This window comes from Nomascus leucogenys, chromosome 5, assembly GCF_006542625.1.
Source record: "Nomascus leucogenys isolate Asia chromosome 5, Asia_NLE_v1, whole genome shotgun sequence".
Lineage (NCBI taxonomy): Eukaryota > Metazoa > Chordata > Mammalia > Primates > Hylobatidae > Nomascus > Nomascus leucogenys.
In genome coordinates, this window is record NC_044385.1 from 47,934,628 (window position 1) to 47,959,182 (window position 24,555).

Sequence of the window (24,555 nt, forward strand, 5' to 3'; positions counted from 1 at the left end):
ATGAGTTATCACATGAATGAATGATAAATGAAGAAGTGATGAAATGAGTTAGTGAAAGAATACATCATCAAATGAAGAAGAGTCTCCCCTAGCCACCCATTGCCCTTCTCTTATTTCCTCCTTTCCTTCCCTCTGGCCTTCCTCTTCCCTCTCCTCTTTACTGCCATTTGTCTTCTCCTTTATCCCTTCCTTCTCTTACCTCTCCTTTCTTCCTTCTTCTCTTCCCTCTTGCCTTTCTCCTCTCCTCCCTTCCTTCCCTTTTCCTCTCTTATCTCCCTACTTTCCTTACCACTACTTAGTATTTCTCCCTATGCATGTTGATCGCCATCCTGATTTTTTTTTTTTTGAGACAGGGTGTCACTTTGTCACTCAGGCTGGAATGCAGTGGCGTGATCACAGCTCATTGTAGCCTCAACCTCCTGGGCTCAGGTGATCCTCCCACCTCAGCCTCCTGAGTAGCTGAGACAGCAGGCACATGCCACCATACCCAGCTAATTTTTGTATTTTTTTTGTAGAGACAGAGTCTCACTATGTTGTCCAGGCTGGTCCCAAACTCCTGGACTCAAACAATCCTCCCGCCTCGGCCTTCCACAGTCCTGGGATTACAGGCATGAGCCCCTATACCCAGCTGCACTCCCTGTTTCTTGCATTTTCTTTTCTCTTCCCCAGCTCGCTCATCTCCCTCGCCCTTCCCCCACCACCACTGTGTGGTTCTGTCCTTACCCCTTGCCAAAAGAAATTAAAAGCAAAACAAAAACTACAAACAGAGAAGAGAGAAAAATAATGAAATAACACAAACGGGCTTTGGACATTTACTGTGTGTCAGGTGCTATACTAGACATTATAAATTGGCAGAGAATAAGGCAGTTGCAGTTTCTGCATCAGTAGAGCTCTTCGGCTAGTGGGGAAGCCAGGTACCGTGAGCCAAGAGATGGGAAGAAACAAGGTGGCCTGAGAACTTTCAGGTGGCCCCCACCTGTCTAGGGAACCTGGAAGGCTCTTAGCATTTGAGCTGAAACCTGAAAGGGTGAAGCAGCAGTCATTGGCTGGGGAAGGGGAATGGAGATGGATGCCCAGCCGGTGGAGCACCCAGACCCAACTGGGAGAGCTTGCCTCTTTGGAGGAAGTCAAAAGAACCCTGCAAGGGTGGAACGGAAAAGGAAAGGGACATATGGAGGGGCAAAAAGGGTGAAAAGGGGACTGGGACCAGATACAGAGGGCCTTTGGGTCTGCTAACAACTGGAAAACTCTACCCTAAAGACAACAGGAAGCCATGGAGGGGTTTAGGCAAGGGGATGGCTTAGAGATGGTGTTGGCTGCCCAGAAGGCCAGTGGGGTGAGTGACCTTCCTCTCTTTGACCTTCACTTCCTCAGGTATAAATATTAAACTCTCTCTCTCTGTGTGTGTGTGTGTAGTGTGGAGCTTGTTAGCAGATGTGCATGCCTGGCCTGTGGACTGTGCAGTAAGTGTTGAAAAAGGCACTCTTCCCTGACTTGATTTCCTTCTGCATCTCCTCCCAGGGCCCCACTCCTGCTTAAAAACACCATGCATGCAGGTGAGCTGTCCCTATGATTCCCACAGGGAGGGTAGCCCCAGATTGAGGGTGGGGGTGCTGGGAGGACTGGGGAGTTCATCCAGCAGTTAGATTGCTGCGTTGAGGCAGGTGTTTGACAGCTGCCCCATGGTCTCCTCCACATAGCCCGCTTCACCCGTAACAGGCAAGCTGTTAAGGCTATAGGCAGCTTTACCAGGGTTGCTCTGAGAATCTAGTGCCATGGGTACTGGCAGAGGAGTTCTAGCAACTTAGGAGTTTGTCTCTGGTTTGGAGCACCCCAGTCTTGCAAGGTTCAGGGCTCCTTGTTGGTGCACGTAGGTTACCCTGTCACATGTGGCCAGCTGGAAGTGGGGTAACTTATAAGGAGGCTCCTCCTTCCCTTTTTCTGCCTTAAAGTAGAAGAGACTCCTCATTTGTCTATTTGTAAGCTTCCAATTGTGTAACTGGCACTGGGCTAGGAGCCGGGGTTGCCCCAGGGGCCAAGGTATACACAGTTCTTGTCATTGCAAAGCTCATCTCTAGCTAAAGAGCTAGACCACTAAATGAGTCACTGGAATGAAATGTGCTGAGTATTTTGCTAGCAGTGGGATTAAGCAAAGGATAATGAGAATTACCCCCGTGCAATCCCACAAGCCAAGGGTACTGAGTTTGTCCAGGGTCATGAGCCAGGAGGGAGCAGGTTGTGGTCAAAGAACGGAAATGAGAGACTGTGGAGGCAAGTGGCGAGTGATGGGCTGGAAAGGTGGGCTGGGCACAGTCCGCAGGGCCTTGTAAGTCACAGCAAGGGGCTTTCATCCTAAGAATAGTGGGAGCCCTGGAAAAGCCTTACCAGGTGTGGCATGGCTGCATTTGTCTTTTCTCTCTCTCAAGACTGCTGCTGGGAGCGTGACAGTTGGCTGTTGGAGAGAAGGGGGCACTGGCATTGACAGACCTCCAGACTGGACATGGCCCTGAGTCCAGGGGCTAACCTGGTCTTCCATGAAGACCCAAAGATGACACCAAGTCTCCCCTCCTGTGGGACCCCAGGATTAGGGTCTGGTACCATCCCTCGGTCCCACCCAGACACGGCTCATGTGCCTATGTTGAATCTGCTCCCAAGTCCTGGCTTGGCTCTCGTTCCAGATCTTAATGCTTCTTTGAGTCCAGTCTCAGGGGAGGCCTCAGGCCTGTGGTCTGAAAACACCCCCAGACCTGATGACAGCAGGGCCATCGCTCCAGCCTCCCTCCAGATCACCAGTTCTTGTTCTGGTGAAGCCCTGGACCTGGATTCCAAGGATGTCTCAAGGCCTGACTCACAGGGGCTCCTCTGTCCAGCCTCAAACCCCATTCTGAGCCCTAGCTCTACTGAGGCCCCTGCTCTGAGCTCCGGGAACCAACCTCAGTCAAATTCTGAAGATGGCTTCAAATGCCTCTCAAGTAAGATTTTTGAGTTGGGTCAGAGAAACTCCAACCCTTCTAGGCATGAATTAAACCCATTTATAAGGCACCATTCCAGAGAAGGTCTGGTTCTGGGCCACTGCATCACTAGGCCAAGCTCAAAAGCACTCCTTATTCCAGCCTCAAACTCTTTTCTGGACCTTGACTCCAATCCATTGCTCAACATGGACTCAAGAAACACCTCCAAGCTGAACCTGAATGTAGCTCCAGATTCTCGTGGGACCCTAATCCCAGACACAAACGAGACCATCACTTTGGCTTCACATAACATCTCTGAGTCTGTTTCAAAAGGAGCCTTTAGTACCACCTGGAGCACAAGTTCAAAGGAAACCATGAATGTGGCTTCCAATGGCCACCCCAGATCTGATTTGGACGTAACCATCACTCAAGCCTCATATGTGACCCTGATTCCTGGCTCCAGCGATGGTATGAGCCTGCACTCCAGCACCCATGGGCCCAACTCCACCATCTCTCCACCCTCATGCATGACTCTAATCCTGGGTTCCAATGAGACTCTGAGCCTGGACTCCAGCCTCCTGTTCAGCGACACCTCCACTTTGACACTGAGCAGTCAGCAGGATGATGCCAAGGACAGCAGCATCCACACTGTGCCCCTGGAGGAGAATCTGGAGAGTTGGAATGAGATGGCCAGCATTAAGGTGGGCCAGTTCCCGCTGGGATTCCCCACCTCCAACCCCGCAGGCAAGGACGCCGTGACCTTGCAAGGCATCCCTGAGGGTAAGGCCAGGGCCGCAGCCCTAGAGAGAGCACTGTCCTGGAGGAATTCTGTCTTCAGACTCTTAGGGCAGGGAGAGGAGAAGCAAGGAAGGGGACAGCAGGCAGTTGATAACATACGATCTATTAATTCTATACTAGACATCTAATAATTGGCCTCTGCTAGCAGTGTGACTTGGGACGAGCTACTTCATCTGCCTGAGCTTCAACTTCGTTGACTGTAATATCAGTATATAACCGGGCGCAGTGGCTCACGCCTGTAATCCCAGTACTTTGGGAGGCTGAGGCAGGTGGATCATCTGAGGTTGGGAGTTTGAGACCAGCCTGGCCAACATGGTGAAATCCCCCGTCTCTACTAAAAATACAAAGAATTAGCCGGGTGTGGTGGCGCATGCCTGTAATCCCAGCTACTCGGGAGGCTGAGGCGGGAGAATTGCTTGAACCTGGGAGGCAGAGGTTACAGTGAGCTGAGATCTCACCATTGCACTCCAGCCTGGGCAACAAGAGCAAAACTCTGTCTCAAAAAAGAAAAAAAAATCACTGTGTAATAATACTTCTATTCTGTCCAAATTATGTCTGTTGTATCAACCAACTGTCCCTTCCATTCAAAATGTACATCTTTCTTCCTTGATACATTTCAGACCTGGCTTCTCAGGTCTGAGCAAGGCCTTGGGGTCCTGTCTGGAACCTGTGCCTCCCTCCTGATTGGTAGGATTTCTGTAATTAATCCCCTGTCAGTTTCTGATGCTGTAAATATCTTTTCTTAATCAATTTTTATTTGTCCATGTGCCAACACTATATTAAGATTTTTTAAAAAGGACCATAGTTTTGTAAATAGGTGTTCATATCTGATGAGAATCCCTTTTTTTTTTTGAGAGGGAGTCTCATTCTGCAGCCCCGGCTGGAGTACAATGGCTCGATCTCGGCTCACTGTAACCTCTGCCTCCTGGGTTCAAGTGATTCTCCTGCCTCAGCCTCTTGAGTAGCAGGGATTACAGGCGCCCACCACCACGCCCAGCTAATTTTTGTATTTTTAGTAGAGACAAGGTTTCGCCATGTTGGTCAGGCTGGTCTTGAACTCCCGACCTCAGGTGATCTGCCCACCTCAGCCTCCCAAAGTGCTGGGATTACAGGCGTGAGCCACCACACCCGACCGATAATCCTTCTTTAAAATTGTCCTGAAAATCAACTTAGCTATTGATAGATAACATTTTATTTTATTTTATTTTTTGAGACAAAAAATAAACTCTGTTGCCTAGGCTGGAGTTCAGTGGTGCAATCATAGCCCCTTGCAGCTTTGAATTCCTTGACTCAAGAGACCCTCTTGCCTCAGCCTCCCGAGTAGCAAGGACTACAGGTGCACACCACACCACCACACCTGAGTAATTTTATTTTTTATTTTTTGTAGAGATGGGGCCTTGCTATGTTGCTCAGGCTGGTCTTGAACTCCTGGCCTCAAGCTCTCCTCCCACCTCTTCCTCCCAGAGCTCTGGGACTACTACAGGTATGTTCCACCACGTCCAGCCTCTGTACGTTTTAGAATGCATTTCTAGGGTTTCTTAGGGATTTTTTTTAGGGCCTCAAAAAAACCTTGCTGCATTTTTTAAAGAATGTTATCAATTTATTCACCTATTCACATTTTCCTTTACATAGGATATATGCTTTACTAGGATTTAAAAATTCTTCATAGAAGTCTAGTGCACCGTGGGTTGGGTTAATCGTAGATACTTTATAGCATTTTTTTTTTTTTTTTTTTTGAGTTGGAGTCTTGCTCTGTCACTCAGGCTGGAGTGTAATGGCATGATCTCCACTCACCACAACCTCCACCCCCTGGGTTCAAGTGATTCTCCTGCCTCAGCCTCCCGAGTAGCTGGGATTATAGGCATGTGCCACCATGCCCGGCTAATTTTTTGTAGTTTTAGTAGAGACGGGGATTCACCATGTTGGCCAGGATGGTCTCAAACTCCTGAACTTGTGATCTGCCCACCTTGGCCTCCCAAAGTGCTGGGATTACAGGCGTGAACCATCACGCCCAGCCTATAGTATCTTATTTTCTAATAAAATTTCTACTCGTTATGGATGATGCTGATGATCTAGAGGAACTTTGTTTTTGCAAGTTTTTCTTTTTTTGAAAAAAAAAAAAAAAAAAAAAACTTTGTGGAGATATAACTGTAAATACAATTTGCTCTTTTAAAGTATGTAATTTAATGGCTTTTTATATACACAGAATTGTGCAACTATCGCCACAATCAATTTTAGAGCATTTTCGTCATCCCTAAAAGAAATGCTGCACCCCTTAGACATCACCCTCAACCCATGCCAGCTCTCAATCCAGCCCTGGGCAATCATTAATCTACTTTCTGTCCTATAGTTGACCTATTTTGGACATTTTATATAAATAGAATCATGTAATATGTCATCCTTTGTGACTGGCTTCTTTCACTTAGCAGAATGTATTCAAGGTTCATCCCCTTTGTAGCATGTATCAGTACTTCATCCCTTGTTATGGCTAAATAATATTCCATATATGGACACACCACATTTTGTTTATGTCAGTTGATTGCCATTTGGGTTGTTTCTATCTTTTGGCTATTTTATTTTATTTTATTTTATTTTTGAGACAGAGTCTCGCTCTGTCACCCAGGCTGGAGTGCAGTGGCATGATCTCGGCTCACTGCAACCTCCACCTCCCAGGCTCAAGCAATCCTCCCACCACAGCCTCCCAAGTGGCTAGGACCACAGGCATGCACCACCACATCTGGCTAACTTTTGTATATTTTGTAGAGGCAGGGACTCACTATGTTGACCAGTCTGGTCTTGAACTCCTGGGATCAAGCAATCCTCCCTCCTCAGCTTCCCAAAGTGCTGGCATTACAGGCATGAGTCACCATGCCCGGCCAATTTACTAATATTTTTTCTTCTATTCTGTTGGTCGCCTTTTCATTTTCTTGATGGTGTCCTTTGAAACACAAAAGTTTTAAATTTTGGCATTGTCCAATTTGTCTAATTTTTCTTTTATTGTTTGTGCTTTTGGTGTCATATTTAAAGAAATCATTGCCTAGTCTAAGGTCATTAACATTTATGCCATGTTTTCTTCTAAGAGTTTAATAATGTTAGCTCTTACTTTTAGGTCTTTGGTACAATTTGTGTTAATTTTTGTTTATGGTGTGAGGTGGGGGTTCAGCTTCATTATTTTGCATGTGGATGTTCAGTTATTATTGTCATATAATTCACAAGCCATATAATTCACCCATTTAAAATGTGTCAGCCAGGTGTGGTGGCCCATGCCTGTAATCTCAGCACTTTGGGAGGCTGAGGCGGGTGGATCACTTGAGGTCAGGGGTTCAAGACCAGCCTGGCCAACATGGTGAAACCCTGTCTCTACTAAAAATACAAAAAAGTAGCCGAGGCTGGGCGTGGTGGCTCACGCCTGTAATCCCAATACTTTGGGAGGCCGAGGCAAGCAGATCATGAGGTCAGGAGTTCGAGACCAGCCTGACCAACATGCTGAAACCCCGTCTGTACTAAAAATACAAAAATTAGCCAGGTGTGGTGGCACACACCTGTAATTCCAGCTACTCAGGAGGCTGAGGCAGGAGAATTGCTTGAACCTGGGAGGTGGAGGTTGCAATGAGCCGAGATTATGCCACTGCACTCCAGTCTGGGCAACAGAGTGAGACTCCATCTCAACAACAAAAAAAAATTAGCTGGGTATGGTGGCACATGCCTATAATCCCAGCTATTTGGGAATGGCTTGAAACCAGGAGGTGGAGGTTGCAGTGAGCCGAGATCACGCCACTGCACTCCAGCCTGGATGATGGAGTGAGACTCTGTCTCAAAAAATAAATTAAATAAATAAATGAATAAAATAGAAAATAAAATGTGTCATTTGCGGAGTGTAGTGGCTCATGCCTATAAGCCCAGCACTTTGGGAGGCTGAGGCAGGAGGATTGCTTTAACCCAGGAGTTCAAGACCAGCCTGAGCAACATAGGAATACCCTGTCTCTACAAAAAACAAAAATAAATTAGCCAGACGTGGTGTGTGCCTATGGTCCCAGCTACTCAGGAGACTGAGATGGGAGGATTGCTTGAGCCCAGATAGTGGACGCTACAGTGAGCTGTGATCATGCCACTGTACTTCAGGTTGGGCAACAGAGTGAGACCTTGTCTTTTCAAAAAAAAAAAAAGTGTGATTCAATGGTTTGGGTTATATTCCATTTTTTAGTGCCTCTGTTTTTGGTGCCATATGCAAGAAATTGTTGCCAAATCCAGTGTCATGAAGATTTTTCCCTGTGTTTTATAGTTTTAGCTCTTGTTTTTTTTTTTTTTTTTGAGACGGAGTCTTGCTCTGTCGCCCAGGCTGGAGTGCAGTGGCGTGATCGCGGTTCACTGCAAGCTCCGCCTCCCAGGTTCACGCCATTCTCCTGCCTCAGCCTCCTGAGTAGCTGGGACTACAAGTGCCTGCCACCACGCCTGGCTAATTTTTTGTATTTTTAGTAGAGTTGGGGTTTCACCATGTTAGCCAGGATGGTCTCGATCTCCTGACCTCGTGATCCGCCTGCCTTGGCCTCCCAAAGTGCTGGGATTACAGGCTTGAGTCACCACGCCTGGCCTAGTTTTAGCTCTTAAGTTAAATTCTTTGAGTTAAATTTTGTATATATATATATATATATATATATGGTAAGAGTCCAAATTTATTCTTATTTTTTATTTATTTTATTTATTTATTTTTTTGGGACAGAGTCTCATTCTGTCGCCCAGGCTGGAGTGCAATGGCATGGTCTCAGCTCACTGCAACCTCCATCTCCCAGGTTCAAGCAATTCTCCTACCTCAATCTGCTGAGTAGCTGCGACTACAGGTACCCACCACCACACCCAGCTAATTTTTGTATTTTTAGTAGAGATGGGGTTGCCGCATGTTGGCCAGGCTGGTCTCAAACTCCTGACCTCATGATCTGCCCACCTTGGCCTCCCAAAGTGCTGGGATTACAGGCCTGAGCCACAGCGCCTGGCCCATTGATTGATTGATTGATTGATTGAGATGGAGTCTTGCTCTGTCATCCAGGCTGGAGTGCAATGGCACGATCTCGGCTCACTGCAACCTCTGCTTCTCAGGTTCAAGCCATTCTCCTGCCTCAGCCTCCCAAGTAGCTGGGACTATAGGCATGCATCATCATGCCTGGCTAATTTTTGTAGTTTTAGTAGAGATGGGGTTTCACCATGTTGGCCAGGCTGGTCTTGAACTCCTGACCTCAAGTGATCTGCCTGCCTCAGCCTCCCAGAGTGCTGGGATTACAGGCATGAGCCACCACACCCATCTCAACGTATTCTTTTTTAATTGAAAAGTTTTTTTTTTTTTTCCGGCTGAGTGTGGTGGCTCACGCCTGTAATCCCAGCACTTTGGGAGGCTGTGGTGGGCAGATCACCTGAGATCAGGAGTTCCAGATCAGCCTGGCCAACATGGCAAATCCCCCTCTGTACTAAAAATACAAAATCTGCCGGTGTGGTGGCATACTCCTGTAATCTCAGCTACTCGGGAGGCTGAGGCAGGAGAATCACCTGAACCCTGGAGATGGAGGTTGCAGTGAGCTGAGATTGAGCCGCTGCACTCCAGCCAGGGAGACAGAGCAAGACTCCATCTCAAAAAAAAAAAAAAAAAAAAAAAAAAGCCTTTTTTCAGGCTGGGTGCAGTGGCTCACACCTGTAATCCCAGCACTTTGGGAAACCGAGGTGGGTGGATCACCTGAGGTTAGGAGTTCGAGACCAGCCTGGCCAACATGGTGAAACCCTGTCTCTACTAAAAATACAAAAATTAGCTGCTGTGGTGGCCGGGGCCTGTAATCCCAGCTACTTGGGAGGCTCCTGCTTGAAACCGGGAGACGGAGGTTGCAGTAAGCCAAGATCGTGCCACTACATTCCAGCCTGAGCGACAGAGGGGGACTCTGTCTCAAAAATAAATAAATAAATAAATAAATAAAAAATAAAGTTTTTTTTCCCAATTTTTTAATTGTGGTAAAATATACATAACGAAATTTACCATCTAGGCCAGCACAATGACTCATGCCTGTAATACCAGTGCTTTGAGAAGCCAAGGCAGGAAGATCACTTGAAGTCAGGAGTTTGGGACCAGTCTGAGCAACATAGCAAGACTCTGTCTGTATAAAAAACAAAAAAATTCTCACCATATATTTTTTTTTTTAATACATGATCTCACTCTGTTGCCCATGCTGGAGTACAGTGTCATGATCTTGCCTCACTGCAACCTCCACCTCTGGGGCTAAAGTGATCCTCCTGCCTCAGCCTCCCAAGTAGCTGGGATTACAAGCATGTGCCACCATACTCAGCTAACTTTTTTTTTTTTTTGAGACGGAGTCTTGCTCTGTCACCCAGGCTGGAGTGCAGTGGCGCAATCTCAGCTCACTGCAAGCTCCGCCTCCCAGGTTCACGCCATTCTCCTGCCCCAGCCTCTCCGAGTAGCTGGGACTACAGGCACCCGCCACCACGCCCGGCTAATTTTTTGTATTTTTAGTAGAGACGGGGTTTCACCGTGGTCTTGATCTCCTGACCTCGTGATCCGCCCGCCTCGGCCTCCCAAAGTGCTGGGATTACAAGCATGAGCCACCGCGCCTGGCCCTCAGCTAACTTTTTAAATAATTTTAGTAGAGACAGGGTTTCGCCATGTTACCCAGGCTGGTCTGAACTTCAGGGCTCAAGTGATCCACTGCCTCAGCCTCCCAAAGTGCTGGGATTACAAGCATGAACCACCATGTCCAGCCAAACCTTTTACCATCTTAAACATTTTTAAATTATTATTATTATTTTTTAGCATCAGGGTCTCACTCTGTCACCCAGGCTGGAGTGCAGTGGAGCGATGATAGCTCACTGCAGTCTCAAACTGCTGGGATCAAGTGATTCTTTCACCTCAGCCTCCCAAATAGCTACGACTGTAGGCACACACCACTACATCTAGCTAATATCTTGTAGAGAAGAGACCTCTCTATGTTGCCCAGGCTGGTCTTCAACTCCTGGCTCAAATGATCCTCCTGCCTTGGGTTCCCCAAGTGCTGGGATTTCAAGCATAATCCACCACACCTGGCCCTATCTTAACCTTTTTTTTTTTTTTTTTTTTTTGAGATGGAGTCTCACCCTGTTGCCCATGTTGGAGCACAGTGTTGCAATCCTAGCTCACTGCAACCTCTGCCTCCCAGGTTCAAACAATTCTCCTGCCTCAGCCTCAGTAGCTGGAACTACAGGTGTGTGCCACCATGCCCTGCTTATTTTGGTAGTTTTAGTAGAGATGGGGTTTTATCTTGTTGGCCAGGCTAGTCTCAAACTCCTGACCTCAGGTGATCCACCTGCCTAGGTCTCCCAAAGTGCTGGGATTACAGGTGTGAGCCACCATGACTGGCCAGCCATTTTTAAGTGAACAGTTTAATACAGTGGTATTAAATATATTCATAATGTTGTGCAAGTATTGGCACCATTTCCTCTCCATAACTCTTCATCTTATGAACCTCAAACTCCATGTACATTAAACAATAGCTTCCCATTTTCCAGTCCCCCAGCCCCTAGCCACCACCATTCTACTGTTTCTATGATTTTCACTACTCTAGGTACCTCATATAACAACTTCATTCTTTTGCATGTGGATATCCAGTTTTTCTTGCTCTATTTGTTGAAAAAACTGTCCTTTCCCCAGTGAATGTTCTTAGTGTTCTTGTCAAAAATAGACTGACCATAAATGTGTTTATTTCTGGGTACTGTATTTTGTTTCATTGGTCTATATGTCTGTCCTTATGCCAGTACTGTGCTGTTTTGATTATTATAGCTTTGTGGTATGTTTTGAAATCAGGAAGTATGAGTCCTCCAGCTTTGTTTTTCTTTCAAGATTGTTTTGGCTATCAGGGCCACTCTTTGCTTTTTTAATAGGAGCATTTTATCCATTTGCATGTTTAAAACAATGTATTTTCAAATTATAGTAGCCTTTTAAAAACTTTTTTGGGGTATAAGATGGATTGGTAAAATATGAAAAGTGTGCTAGTCATCTCAAGTGTACAGCTTAATGAAAATTTATAGAAGTATACACTGTGGTAGCTACCACTCAGATCAAGTCCCGGAATCCCAGAAGCTTCCCTTGTGTCCCTTTCCAATCAGTATCCCTTCTTCTGGGGCAAGATTTCTCAACTTTGGCACTATTGATATTTTGTGTTGGGAAATTCTTTGGTGTGTGTATGTGTCTATGTTGGTAGTGGGGATGGGGGTGCTGTTCTATGCATTATGAAATGCACCCATCCCTGGACTCTACTTAGTAGATGCTAGTAGCAACCTCCCATTGCCACCCTCAAGTTGTAAAAACCAAAATGGTTTCCAGACATTGCTACATGTTCCATGGGGGTTGGGGGGACAACTGCTCTTGGTTGATAATCACTGCCCTGGAGGTGACAATTCCGATTTGCATCACCATAGACTAGTTTTGCTTATTCTTGAACATATTGCCAATAGAATAGTACTGTATTTACTGTGTGTGGTTTGTTTGTTTGTTTGTTTTTGTTTTTTTTTAGATGGAGTTTCGCTCTTGTTGCCCAGGCTGGAGTGCAGTGGTGCAATCTCGGCTCACTGCAACCTCTGCCTCCCAGGTTCAAGTGATTCTCCTGCCTCAGCCTCCTGAGTAGCTGGGATTACAGGCATATACCACCACGCTTAGCTAATTTTTTGTATTTTAATTTTTATTTATTTATTTTTTGAGACGGAGTCTCACTCTGTTGCCCAGGCTGGAGTGCAATGGCACAATCTTGGCTCACTGCAACCTCCACCTTTGGGGTTCAAGCAATTCTCCTGCCTCAGCCTCCTGATTAGCTGGGATTACAGGTGTCTGCCACCATTTCTGGCTAATTTTTGTATTTTTTTTTTTTTTTTTTTAGATGGAGTTTCGCTCTTGTTGCCCAGGCTGGAGTGCAATGGCATGATCTTGGCTCACCACAACCTCTGCCTCCGGGTTCAAGCAATTCTCCTGCCTTAGCCTCCTGAGTAGCTGGAATTACAGGTGTTAGCCAGCATGCCTGGCTAATTTTGTATTTTTGGTACAGACAAGTTTTCTGCATGTTGGTCAGGCTGGTCTTGAACTCCCAGCCTCAGGTGATCCACTTGCCTCTGTCTCCCAAAGTGCCAGGATTACAAGCGTGAGCCACAGCGCCTGGCTGTATTTACTGTTTTGACTCTGGCTTCTTTAGTGCAACATTATGTCTGTTGGATTCATCCATATTTTGTATTTCAATTGTAGATTGCTTTTTGGTGTTCTGTAGTAATCCATTGTATGGATATACCACAGTTTATTCATTCTGCTGCTGATGGACATTAGAATTGTTCCTATTTTTTGGATGTTATTAATAAGTAGCTGTGAACGTTGTTGACCATGACTTTTGGTGCAGAGATACACTTATTTATGTCAGAGTAGAATTTCTGGGTCATAGTGCAGGCATAGTTATAGCTTTAAGAGATATTGCCAAACCGTTTTTCAAAGTGATAATCTTAGTCTGTTTGTGCTGCCATAACAAAATGCCTGAGACTGAGTAATTTATAAACAACAGGAATTTATTTTCTCACAGTTCTAGAGACTGGAAGTCCCAGATCAAGGCAGCAGCATTTGGTGTCTGGAGAGGGCCTGCTTGCTGTATCCCTAATGGTGGTAGGTGGAAAGACAAAAAGGGGCTGAACTCTGTATGAAGCCTCTTTATAAAGGCCTTAATCCCATTCTAGATGGTGTAGCCCTCATAATTTGACAACCTCCTAAAGTCTCTGCCTCTTAATACTATTGCACTGGAGATTAAGTTCAACATGAATTTTGAAGGGGACATAAATATTCAAACCACAGCAATGACTGAATTAATTTACGCTTCCACAAACAATGTGAGTTTCAATTGTTCCACATTCTCACCAAGGTTTGGTATTATCAGTTAAAAAAATTATAGTCAGGCCAGGTGCAGTGGCTCACGCCTGTAATCCCAGCACTTTGGGAGGCTGAGGCAGGCAGATCACCTGAGGTCAGGAGTTCGAGACCAGCCTGACCAACATGCAGAAACCCCATCTCTACTAAAAATACGAAAAATTAGCCAGGCATGGTGGCACATGCCTGTAATCCCAGCTACTCAGGAGGCTGAGACAAGAGAATCGCTTGAACCCGGGAGGTGGAGGTTTCGGTGAGCCTAGATTGCACCATTGCACTCCAGCCTGAGCAACAAGAACAAAACTCCATCTCCAGATTAAAAAAAGAGAGAGAGAAAAATAAAAAATTGTAGTCATTCTAGGGGGTTTCTGTCTAGTGATAGTTCATTGTGGTTTTAATTTGCATATCTTGATAACTACTGATGTTAAGCATCTTTTTACATGATTATTGGCAATTTGCATATCCTCTTTTGTGAAGTACCAGTTCAAACGTTTTGTGCTTTTTTTTTTTTAATTTCAGAAGGGAACGGCATATACATTTTGCTCATTTAAAAAAATTGGGTTGTCTCTTTTTCTTATTGGTTTGTGGGAATTCTTTATGTAATCCAGATATGAGTTCTTTGTTAGATACATGAATTTTGACTCTTTTCTCCAAGTCTGTGGCTTGATGAAGCCTTTTATTTATTTTTAAATTAAATTAATTTTAAATTTTTTAAAGAAAGGAGATCTGTTGCCTAGGCTGGAGTGCAGTGGCACAATCATAGCTCACTGCAGACTCAAACTCCTGGGCTCAAGTGATCCTCCTGCCTCGGCCTCCTGAGTACCTGGGATTACAGGCATGTGCCACCATGCCTGGCTAATTTTGTATTTTTAGTAGAGACGGGGTTTCTCCATGTTGATCAGGCTGGTTTCGAACTTCTGACCTCAGGTGATCTGCCCACCTTGGCCTCCCAAAGTGCTGGTATTACAGGCATGAACCACCACGTCCGGCCCTGTTCACTTTTATTAACTGTGCTTAGAACAGTACTGGTCATATAGTAGGTACTTAAAAATATTATTTATAGATTTATTTATTTATTTATTTTGAGACAGAGTTTCGCTCTTGTTGCCCAGGCTGGAGTGCAGTGGAGCAATCTTGGCTCACTATAACCTCTGCCTCCTGGGTTCAAGTGATTTTCCTGCCTCAGCCTGTTGAGTAGCTGGGTTTACAGGCGCCCGCCACCATGCCCAGCTAATTTTTGTATTTTTAGTAGAGACGGAGTTTCACCACATTGGCTAGGCTGGTCTCGAACTCCTGAACTCAGGTGACCCACCTGCCTTGGTCTTGAACCCAGGAGTTCGCAACCAGCCTGGGCAACATAGTGAGACTCCCATCTATACAAAAAATGTAAAAATTAGCCAAATGTGGTGGCGTGGGCCTGCAGTGCCAACTAGTTGGGAGGCTGAGGTAGGAGGATCACTTGAGCCCAGGAGGGCGAGGCTGCAGTCAGCCATGATTGCACCACTGCACTCCAGCCTGGATGACAGAGCAAGACCCTGTCTGCAAACAAAAAAAAACAAAACTTGGAGAAAATTTGAGCTGGGTGTGGTGGCTCATGCCTGTAATCCCAGCACTTTGGGAGGCCAAGACGGGCAGATCACTTGAAGCCAGCAGTTCAAGACCAGCCTGGCCAACATGGTGAAACCCTGTCTCTACTAAAAATACAAAAATTAGCTGGGCATGGTGGCACACACCTGTAAACCCAGCTTCTCAGCAGGTTAAGGTGGGAGAACTGCTTGAACCCGGGAGGTGGAGGTTGAAGTGAGCCGAGATTGGTGCCACTGCACTCCAGCCTAAGCGACAGAGTGAGACTCCATCTCAAAGGAAAAAAAAAAGTTGAAAACGTACTATAAATTGTTTTCCCTGAATCATTTCAGAATAAGTTTCCAAATGATGCCCCATCATCCTTGAATTTCAGAGTGTACTTCTTACAAAAAAGGGTAAAATATAACTATCATAATCAAGTAATTAATACTGATACACAGCTACCATATAATCCTCAGGCCCTGTTCAAAAGTCACCAGTTTTCCCAGTAATGTTCTCTACAGCAAGAGGATCCAGTTCAGAACCACTCATTGTACATTTTTTCTAGTCTGATCTGTCTCCTGCAGTCCTCAGCCTTTCTTTGACTTTCCTGTCCTTGATACATTTGAAGATGACAGGCAAGCTATTTTTGTAGGATACGCCTCAGTTTCGATTTGTCTCATGCTTGCTCGTGATTAGATTCAGGCCATGCATTTTTGGCAGGAATAGCACAGAAGTGACGCTGGGTTTTTCTCATTGCATCCTGTCTGGTGCCTCGTAATTTTGATTTGTTTGTTACTGATGCTGTTTGCTTTCATCACTTGAGTAGGATGGTTGCTGCCAAGCTTTTCCAGTGTGAAGTCAGTATTTACCCCTTTGTAGTAAATATTGTGTGGTCAAGTACTTTGAAACTATGTGAATATCCCATTCCTCATCAAACTTTCAATTTATTTATTTATTTGTATAGTATGGACTCAAGGTTTGTTAGTTTATTCAATGGGCTATAATCCGTTTTTTTCACAATTTATTGTGATACTCAACTTTTTCTCAGTTTGATCAGTGGACTCCCCTTCCAGCAAACTTCTGTAGAGACCAGCCTGGCTAACATGGTGAGAGCCCCGAGCTCTTTTGTTTTTTTTTTTTTTTTTTTGAGATGAAATATTGCTCTGTTTCCCCAGCTGGAATGCAGTGGCACAATCTTGGCTCACTGAAACCTCTGCCTTCTGGGTTCAAGCGGTTCTCCTGCCTCAGCCTCACTAGTAGCTGTGATTATAGGTGTGCACCACCATGCCCAGCTAATTTTTGTATTTTTAGTAGAGGTGGGGTTTCACCATGTTGGCCAGGCTGGTCTCAAACTCCTGACCTCAGATGATCCACCCGCTTTGGCCTCCCAAAGTGCTGGGATTATAGGCGTGAACCACCATGCCCGGCCCCCATCTGCTCAAAAAAAAAAAAAAAAAAAAAAGCACGCTTTTGTGTCCCTTTGACATTTGACATGTCCTTATCATTCAGATGTCTCGGGTTCATCCTGGACTTTCCCTGCTTGAGTCCTGGAATCAACCATTTCTCCAAGGAGCCTTGTTCCTTTTAGTGGGGAATGGTATTTAGAAGCTAAGATCTTGGTGTTGGCTGCGTTCACTACAATTGGGGTTATTTCTACTTCTCCACTCTCCAGCGTCCTCTGGTGGTCGAGAATCTGAAGTTCCAGGTTTTCATAGGCCCCAGTGACCTTGTCCTTGGAAGGAGAAAGATCCTCTCTCCTTTGGTGTTCCCCTCAGCTCCCTTAAATAAAGGACTCTATTGGTTCTGCCCAGTAAGTTTTCATCTCTGGGCCAATCGCTGTGGCTGGAGGCATGGGACACTCTTAGGAGTGGAGCTTGGGTCCCAGGCCCACACCTATCTGAAGAGTGGGTGCTGGATGTGTCCTGAGGAATCCAGCTTCACCTAGCTACATGGAATAGGGTGCACCCAGGAAAGATGAGGCTCTTTCACCAAAAGAAAGTGAAGAGATGGGGGGCTGACAGAACAGCAGATGCCTCTCATAACAAGTAGGTGTTTAGCTATGAATTGTGATAACTGCTGAAAGAAGAGATTCAGACAATGCACGGCAAGACCATAGTGGCCCTTGCAGAGCCCCAGGGTGGGGGTGGCCTTTCTCAGGACTGGCAGGCAAGCCTAGGCCTGAAGGAGAGCCTTAGCGGGGCAAGGAGGTATGGCGAGCAGCGGCCCGGGTAGAGGGAACCACCGTGCAAAGGCCCTGAAGGGAAATGTGCCCAGTTCTGGAAGGAGGCTGGTGTGGCCAAAGCACAGTGAAGCAGGCAAGCGGTGGGAGATAGGGCTGCAGAGGAGGGCAGGGCACAGCCGGCCAGGCAAGGCATTGAAGACCTTGGCAAGGATGCTGGCTTTGTGCTCAATGAAATGCAGTATCACTGAAGGGTTTTAGGGAGGGGGTGACATGAGCTGATGAACGCTTAAAAGCTCAGTGTAGGCTAGGCGCAGTGGCTCACACCTGTAATCCTAGCACTTTAGGAGGCTGAGACGAGTGGATCACTGGAGGCAGGAGTTTGAGACTAGCCTGGCCAACATGGTGAAATCCTATCTCTACTAAAAATACAAAAATTAGCCGGGCGTGATGGTGGGTGCTTGTAATCCCAGCTACTTGGGAGGCTGAGGCAAGAAAATCACTTGAACCCGGAAGGTGAAGGTTGCAGTGAGCCAAGATAGCGCCATTGCACTTGCACTCTAGCCTGGGCAATAAGAGCGAGACTCTGACTCAAAAAAAAAAAAAAAAAAAAAAAAGAAAGAAAGTTCAGTGTGGCTGCTGGGGTGTGGTAAGGATTGGAGGGGCCTAGAAGGGGAGGAGAGAGATGGCATGATGGCATCCTAGGTACATCACAGCTTTATCCACCTTCTCATTGAAATCGTGCCTTGCAGGAGCCTTTGATGAAGTGACCTCATGCCTGGTGAAGGTGCCAGAGAAGACAGAAGGTGGCAACAACATGGCTCTGGTATACCTCCTGCCCAACCCCTAGCTGACTGTCCTGGGATACTTCCATCCTGCCTACCCCCTACCCCCCAGCCCAGCAGCCTCGGCATTCCTCGTGCCTCTGCCCAGCTCTCCTTTTCTCCATAGCATTCATTGCCGTCTGATGTGCCGTATGCTTTGTTTATTCATCTTCTTTCTTGTTCATCTCCCCCACAAGGACATATCCTCATTACTCGGGCATTTTTGCCTGTTATTCACAGCTATAACTTCAGCATCTAGAACAGTGCCTGGCACATAACAGATGCTCAATAAAATACTTTTAAACAATTGAATGAATTGTGGGAGGGGCTCTGAAAGGGGCAGAAAGTCTAGAAGTGGCGTTTTTTCAGGACAGTCAGGCCCAACCCAGGTCTGGGCCATGCGGCAGGCTCAGGAGGCCCAAGAAGACCAGTTCAGCAGGTGAGGCACACTTGCGTCTGCAGGACTTGGCGAGGGCCAGTGGGGAAGACTAGACAAACCGGTGGACGTGAGTGGGACACAGGGAGTGTGGACAAGGCGGCTTGGTGGACAGAATGTGGAGGAGGTGGGGGATCCATCCAGGCCCGGACATGCAGGAGGCAGGCCCTGCCTCCAGGCTGCTTCAGGGCCAAGCTTCAGTCCCTGGGGCAGTGCAGGGCAGAGATAGGGAGAAGTGACGGGACTAAGAGGAGGCCCTGCATTCAGGGAGCATTTATCCTCATCCCATGGCGTCCTTCTAGTTGTCCACCGTGTTCCTGCCACGCTGGCCTTTTTCTGTTTCTCACACACGCCGAACTCATTCCTGCCCCAGGGCTTTGCACGTGTTTCTTCTGCTAGGAAAGTTCTATAAAATGGGCACAACAAAGCTGAAGTGAGGCCCATGCCAGATGATTTGCACAGCACCTACCATGGCACCTGCAAAAAGAAGACTTTTTATTGATGTCATGGGGCCAAGGGAAAACGTCCCCTTCATCCTCTGAAGCTTTGCTGAAAAAAATCAACTCGCAAAGGCAGATTAATTGGAGAAAATCTACACACATTTTTAAATGAGTACATGGAGAGAAGCACAGAGTGATTACCTGCCCCCCAATGAGGGCTCAGAAGCTTATATACCATTTTGAGGTCACAGAAAAAATGGGGGCTTGGATCCTGGCAAAACAGGTTATAGGAGGCCGGAGAAGAGGAATTTTTTTTTTTTTTTTGAGGCAGGGTCTTGCTCTGTCACTTGGACTGGAGTGCAATGGTGCGATCTTGGCTTGCTGCAGCCTTAACTTCCCAGGCTTAAGCGATCCTCCCATCTCAGCCTCCTGAGTAGCTGGGATTACAGGCATGAGCCTCTGTGCCCGGCCCTGGGCTATTTTTTTTTTTTTTTTTTTTTTTTTTTGCCTAGCGGTGAGGTCTCATTATGTTGCCCAGGCTGGTCTTGAACTCCTGAGCTCAAGCCATCCTCCTGCCTCAGCCTTCCAAAGTGCTGGGATTACAGCAGTGAGCCACCATACCCAGCAAGAGAAGAGGAATTCTGTTGAGCAATAAGGGATTAGTAGCAAGAATTAATGGATCCGCAACAGAGATTATCTTGTGAAAGGGTCTGTTCAGATGTGGTTACATTCTTGGTCTTACAGGGAAGGGAAGGAACAACAGTTGATCTCCTTGGTAGATCTTGATCTTAGGCAGATCAAGGAACTTCACCTTCGTCTTGTACTTTGGGAGAGATCAGAGAGACCTGGAAGCTTCTTCAATTCAGCATGTCCAAACACCATATTGTGGGGTATCAGTTTCTGAGCCCTAACACTGTCATTCAACACATTTCATTGAGCCTCTACTATGTGCCAGGCACTGTTTCAGGCACTAGGGATAGAACAATGATGTGACCTGACATTCTAGTTTGGGGAGACAGACAGGCCTTACCCCTAGTTCTTTGCATAGCTAGCTCTTTCTTGTCATTTAGGACTCAGCCCAGATGTTAACTCCTCTGAGTGTTCTTCTCTGACCATTTGGATTAAATTAGCCATCCCTCTGTCATCACTCTTACAGTTTAAGTTACCTATTGCTATTTAACAAACCACCCCAGAATTTAGTGGTTTAAAAGTTCACTCTGGGATGGGGATGGTGGCTCACACCTGTAATCCCAGTACTTTGGGAGGCTGAGGTGGGCGGATTGCTTGAGGCCGGGAGTTTGAGACCAACCTGGGCAACATCGTGAGACCCAGTGTCTACAATTTTTTTTTTTAAGTCGGAGTTTTCGCTCTTGTTGCCCAGGCTGGAGTGCAATGGTGTGATCTCGGCTCACTGCAACTTTTGCCTCCTGGGTTCAAGCAATTCTCCTGTCTCAGCCTCCCAAGTAGCTGGGATCACAGGCACATGCCACCATGCCTGGCTAATTTTTGTATTTTTAGTAGAGACAGGGTTTCATCATATTGGTCAGACTGGTCTTGAACTCCTGACTTCAGGTGATCTGCCCACCTCGGCCTCCCAAGTTGCTGGGATTACAGGCGTGAGCCACTATGCCCAGCTACAAAAATTTACAAAGTAAAACAAACAAACAAAAAAAAAATTAGGTGGGCATGGTGGCCCAGTAGTCCTATGTAGTCCATGTAGTCCTAGCTACTCAGAAGGCTGAGACTGAAGGATTGCCTGAGCCCAGGAATTCGAGATTATAGCGAGCTGTGACTGCATCACTGCATTCCAGCTTGGGTGCTGGGGGCATTAGAATTGGAGAGGCCCAATTTCTCATGATTCTGAAGTTTAACTGGGCTTAGCTGGGTGGTTCTTCTGCACAGTATAGACTGAGATCACTCAGTGGGACTGGAATATTCAAGATGACCCTCTCATTTTCCAGGGCCTCTCTTCACATGGTCTGTAATCATTGTCTTCTAGCCTGGGCTTCCTTGCAGTACAGTGGCTAGGTTCCAGAGGGAAAAAGTGGAAGCTTCCAGTTTCCTTAAGGACTAGTCCAGGAACTGGCCCAGCATCACTTCCACATTATTCTGCTGGTCAAAGCAAGTTGTAAAATGAGCCAAGATTCAAGAGGAATCTGTCTTTTGGATAGGAGGAGCAGAAAAGAACTCGCAACCATTTTCAATGTGCCACACTCCTCATCAAATTAACTTGTCTTTTCTTCTTTACTATATGAAGTTAGTTTTCTTATTTCATGGTCATTGTTTATTTTCCTTCTTCTCCCTTAAGATGATGAGAACGGAGAGATTAGTTGGATATTGGTTAATGTGTTCTCTCTCTCAGGTAGCAGAATGCCTCAATCTGACTTGTCTGTACTGGGAGACCCATATGAAGTGTTACTAATGGTGCAATTTCAGGTTGAGGGATTGGGGCCCTTTCTGTCCCCTCCTTAGTTGACTGGAGAAGGGGGAGTACTTTGCAGTCCCTCATATCTGGTCCTCTTCCAAATGCTGGCATTCAGGATTAACTCCTCCAACCCCTCAATATTCTCCAATCTTTACCCCACCCCAAATTCTCCTTGCGGGAGCCTCTCATTTCTCTTGCGCCAATGCTGGCTTGCCTGCAGGTGTCAGGTGGTTAACAGTGCTGTATGGGCAACCCCTGAGGACTGGGCTCAGTGGGGCTCTCATTCTGAGGTTTTGCCCTCTGCTGTCCCCTAGGTTGAGAATGTTGCTCTCACTCTGAGGTTTTGCCCTCTGCTGTCCCCTAGGTTGAGAATGTCGCCACCCTTCAGAAGAGTCAGGATCTGCTGGAGGCAGGAGAAAAGAAGACCATGATAAAGAAGATTATGGTGGGGGAGCCACAGGCGGGTCTGTGGCACTGGGGTGGGAGGGGGCAGAATTCCTAAGTCCGTCCACTGATGAGACAGCAGGGGTGGGAGGTTGAGGTGGGAAGAGGACGGGATGAGGAGGCAGGACACTGGGAATTGAGTCTCAGCTCCACCTCGAACTGCCCTCCACCTACACAGAGGGAGCTCAGGCAAGTTCTGAGCCTCACTCTTCTCATCTCACAGACGGGTTTGATAATACCTGTGCCATTGGCTTGTTGGGAGGACACAACCCAATGCTTAGTCTACAGTAAAGGCTTGCACCCCCAGAAGCAGTTCTTATTACTTAATGCATTCCTTTCCCAGCAATTCCTTCTGGTGGGCAACTTTAGACAGTTTCCTCATCATTTTGATAAATACAGTCACTCCACCAGAATGGACTGGTGCAGGAATAACCACTGAATAACCACTAAAGCTTCCAAAATTATGTTTGTGTTTGTGTACTTTACAGAGACAACAAAAAAGTCCTTGCCCTCCATACCTTCATTTAACTAACATTAATTGAGCATCTGCTGTGGGTAGGTGCTAGATCAAAAATGAGAAGCAATTAGAAGGACATACTTTATTGTGAGACAGGGTCATGCTCTGTCACCCAGGCTGGAGTGCAGTGGCGCCATCATGGCCCACTGCAGCATCAGACTCCTGGGCTCACGGGATCCTCCCGCCTTAGCTGCTCGAGATTTGGGACCACAGGTGTGTGCCACCACACCCAGCTAATTTTTTATCTTAAAGAAATGGACATTTGGCCAGGTGTGGTGGCTCATGTCTGTAATCCCAGCACTTTGGGAGGCCAAGGCAGGTGGATCCCTTGAGGTCAGGAGTTCGAGACCAGCCTGACCAAAATGGTGAAACCCCATCTCTAATAAAAATATAAAAAAAGCTTAGCCAGACATGGTGGCATGTGTCTGTGGTCCCAGCTACTCAGAAGGCTCCGGCAGGAGAATCGCTTGAGCTAGGGAGGCAGAGGTTGCAGTGAGCTGAGATTGTGCCATTACACTCCAACCTGGGTAACAGAGCAAGACTTCGTGTCAAAAAAAAAAAAAAAAAAAGAGTTCAAGATGATTCCGGCCAACATCATAAGGTCTCATCTTAAAAAGAAAAAAACAAAAAAAAACAAAACATTTTAAAGGAATGCAACTGGGCAGTTTTCAAGGGCCACACGTCGTGGCTTTTGCTTTGGACCAGTTCCGTGGTTTGAATACGCCTCCCGGAGGCCGGGCATGGTGGCTCATGTCTTTAATCCCAGCATTTTGGGAGGCCAAGGCAGGAGGATGGCTTGAGCTCAGGAGTTTGATACCAGCCTGGGCAACATAGTAAGACTCTGTCTCTATAAAAAACAAAAATACTTAGCCAAGTGTGGTGGCATGAGCCTATAGTCCCAGTTACTTGGCAAGCTGAGGCGGGAGGAGCACTTGAGGGGATGCTGGCTGCTGTGACCTGCTCCTTGTGAGGGGGGCAGCCTTGGCCCTGGCAGCCTGCAGTAGCCCTGTCCTCATCGGCCCTTCTGTGGCCCCCTGTCCAGAGGCAGATCCAGGAGGAGCCACTGGATTCTCTCTCAAGCTCCGTCCGCAAGCAGGCCATGGAGATCCTGACCCAGCTGAGGTGTCCACAGCCCTCTCCCTGTTCCCACAGCCCCTCTCCTCTCTTCCTCCACTTCCGCCTCCCTCCATCTCTTCGCTGTACCCTCCCCCAACCCGCCCCCACCCCTCCCCCGGTGCCTTTTCCCCTCCCCTTGCCCAGTCCCTGCTCTCCTCAGCTCAGCCCCCGTCTTTAGCCGTAGGGCCCCTCTCTCACTCCATTTCTTTGCTTTCTGCCTCTTCTCCAGCCACACCCAGCCCACCCTGGGCATGCGGGAGAGGTCGGAGCTGATGAACATGTGTGTGCAGAGCGTGTTCTCCCTGCCCTCCGTGCAGGCGATGCAGGAGAAGGACGAGGCCAAGGCGGAGACCATCCAGGTGAGGCGGGGCCTTCCCAGCAGGTCCTCAGGGCCGGCCCATGTTCTGGGAGGAGATATGGAGCTGCATCCTCCAGCTCATTGGTCTGTGGCTTTGGGCAATTCAACTCACTTCTGTTGGTCTGAGTAGGTACTTGATAAATGGTGAATAGATGAACCATTCAAATAAAGACACTCGGCTGGGCGCGGTGGCTCATGCCTGTAATCCCAGCACTTCGGGAGGCCGAGCCGGGTGGATCACGAGGTCAGGAGACTGAGACCATCCTGGCTAACACGGTGAATCCCCATATCTACTGAAAATACAAAAAAACAGAAAAAAAAAAAAAAAGAAAATTAGCTGGGCATGGTGGCAGGCACCTGTAGGCCCAGCTACTCAGGAGGCTGAGGCAGGAGAATGGCTGGAACCTGGGAGGCAGAACTTGCAGTGAGCCGAGATTGCACCACTGCACTCCAGGCTGGGCGACAGAGCGAGACTCCGTATCAAAACAAAATGCAACAAAACACCCATCCTGTCCACTTCTGGGCCCTGCCCTATGGGAGGGATGTGGGCAGATGATGGCATGGCCAGGGGAAGCAGCG

General features: G+C 47.1%; 1 protein-coding gene across 2 annotated transcripts in view; it reads left to right on the forward strand.

Moving 5' to 3' along the window:
- The window catches only part of MROH7 (maestro heat like repeat family member 7), a 72,682-nt gene that overhangs the window by 9,339 nt on the left and 38,788 nt on the right, over positions 1-24,555 (forward strand). The window contains exons 2-7 of one of the 2 annotated variants that reach the window (XM_003273068.3): positions 1,522-1,556; positions 2,427-3,731; positions 18,169-18,242; positions 21,906-21,986; positions 23,545-23,624; positions 23,848-23,977. In XM_003273068.3, the coding sequence (XP_003273116.2) occupies positions 2,501-3,731; positions 18,169-18,242; positions 21,906-21,986; positions 23,545-23,624; positions 23,848-23,977 (1,596 nt within the window). In that variant the 5' untranslated portion in view covers positions 1,522-1,556; positions 2,427-2,500. The remainder of the gene's footprint in view (positions 1-1,521; positions 1,557-2,426; positions 3,732-18,168; positions 18,243-21,905; positions 21,987-23,544; positions 23,625-23,847; positions 23,978-24,555) is intronic. The other variant, XM_030813030.1, reaches the window with a different exon arrangement.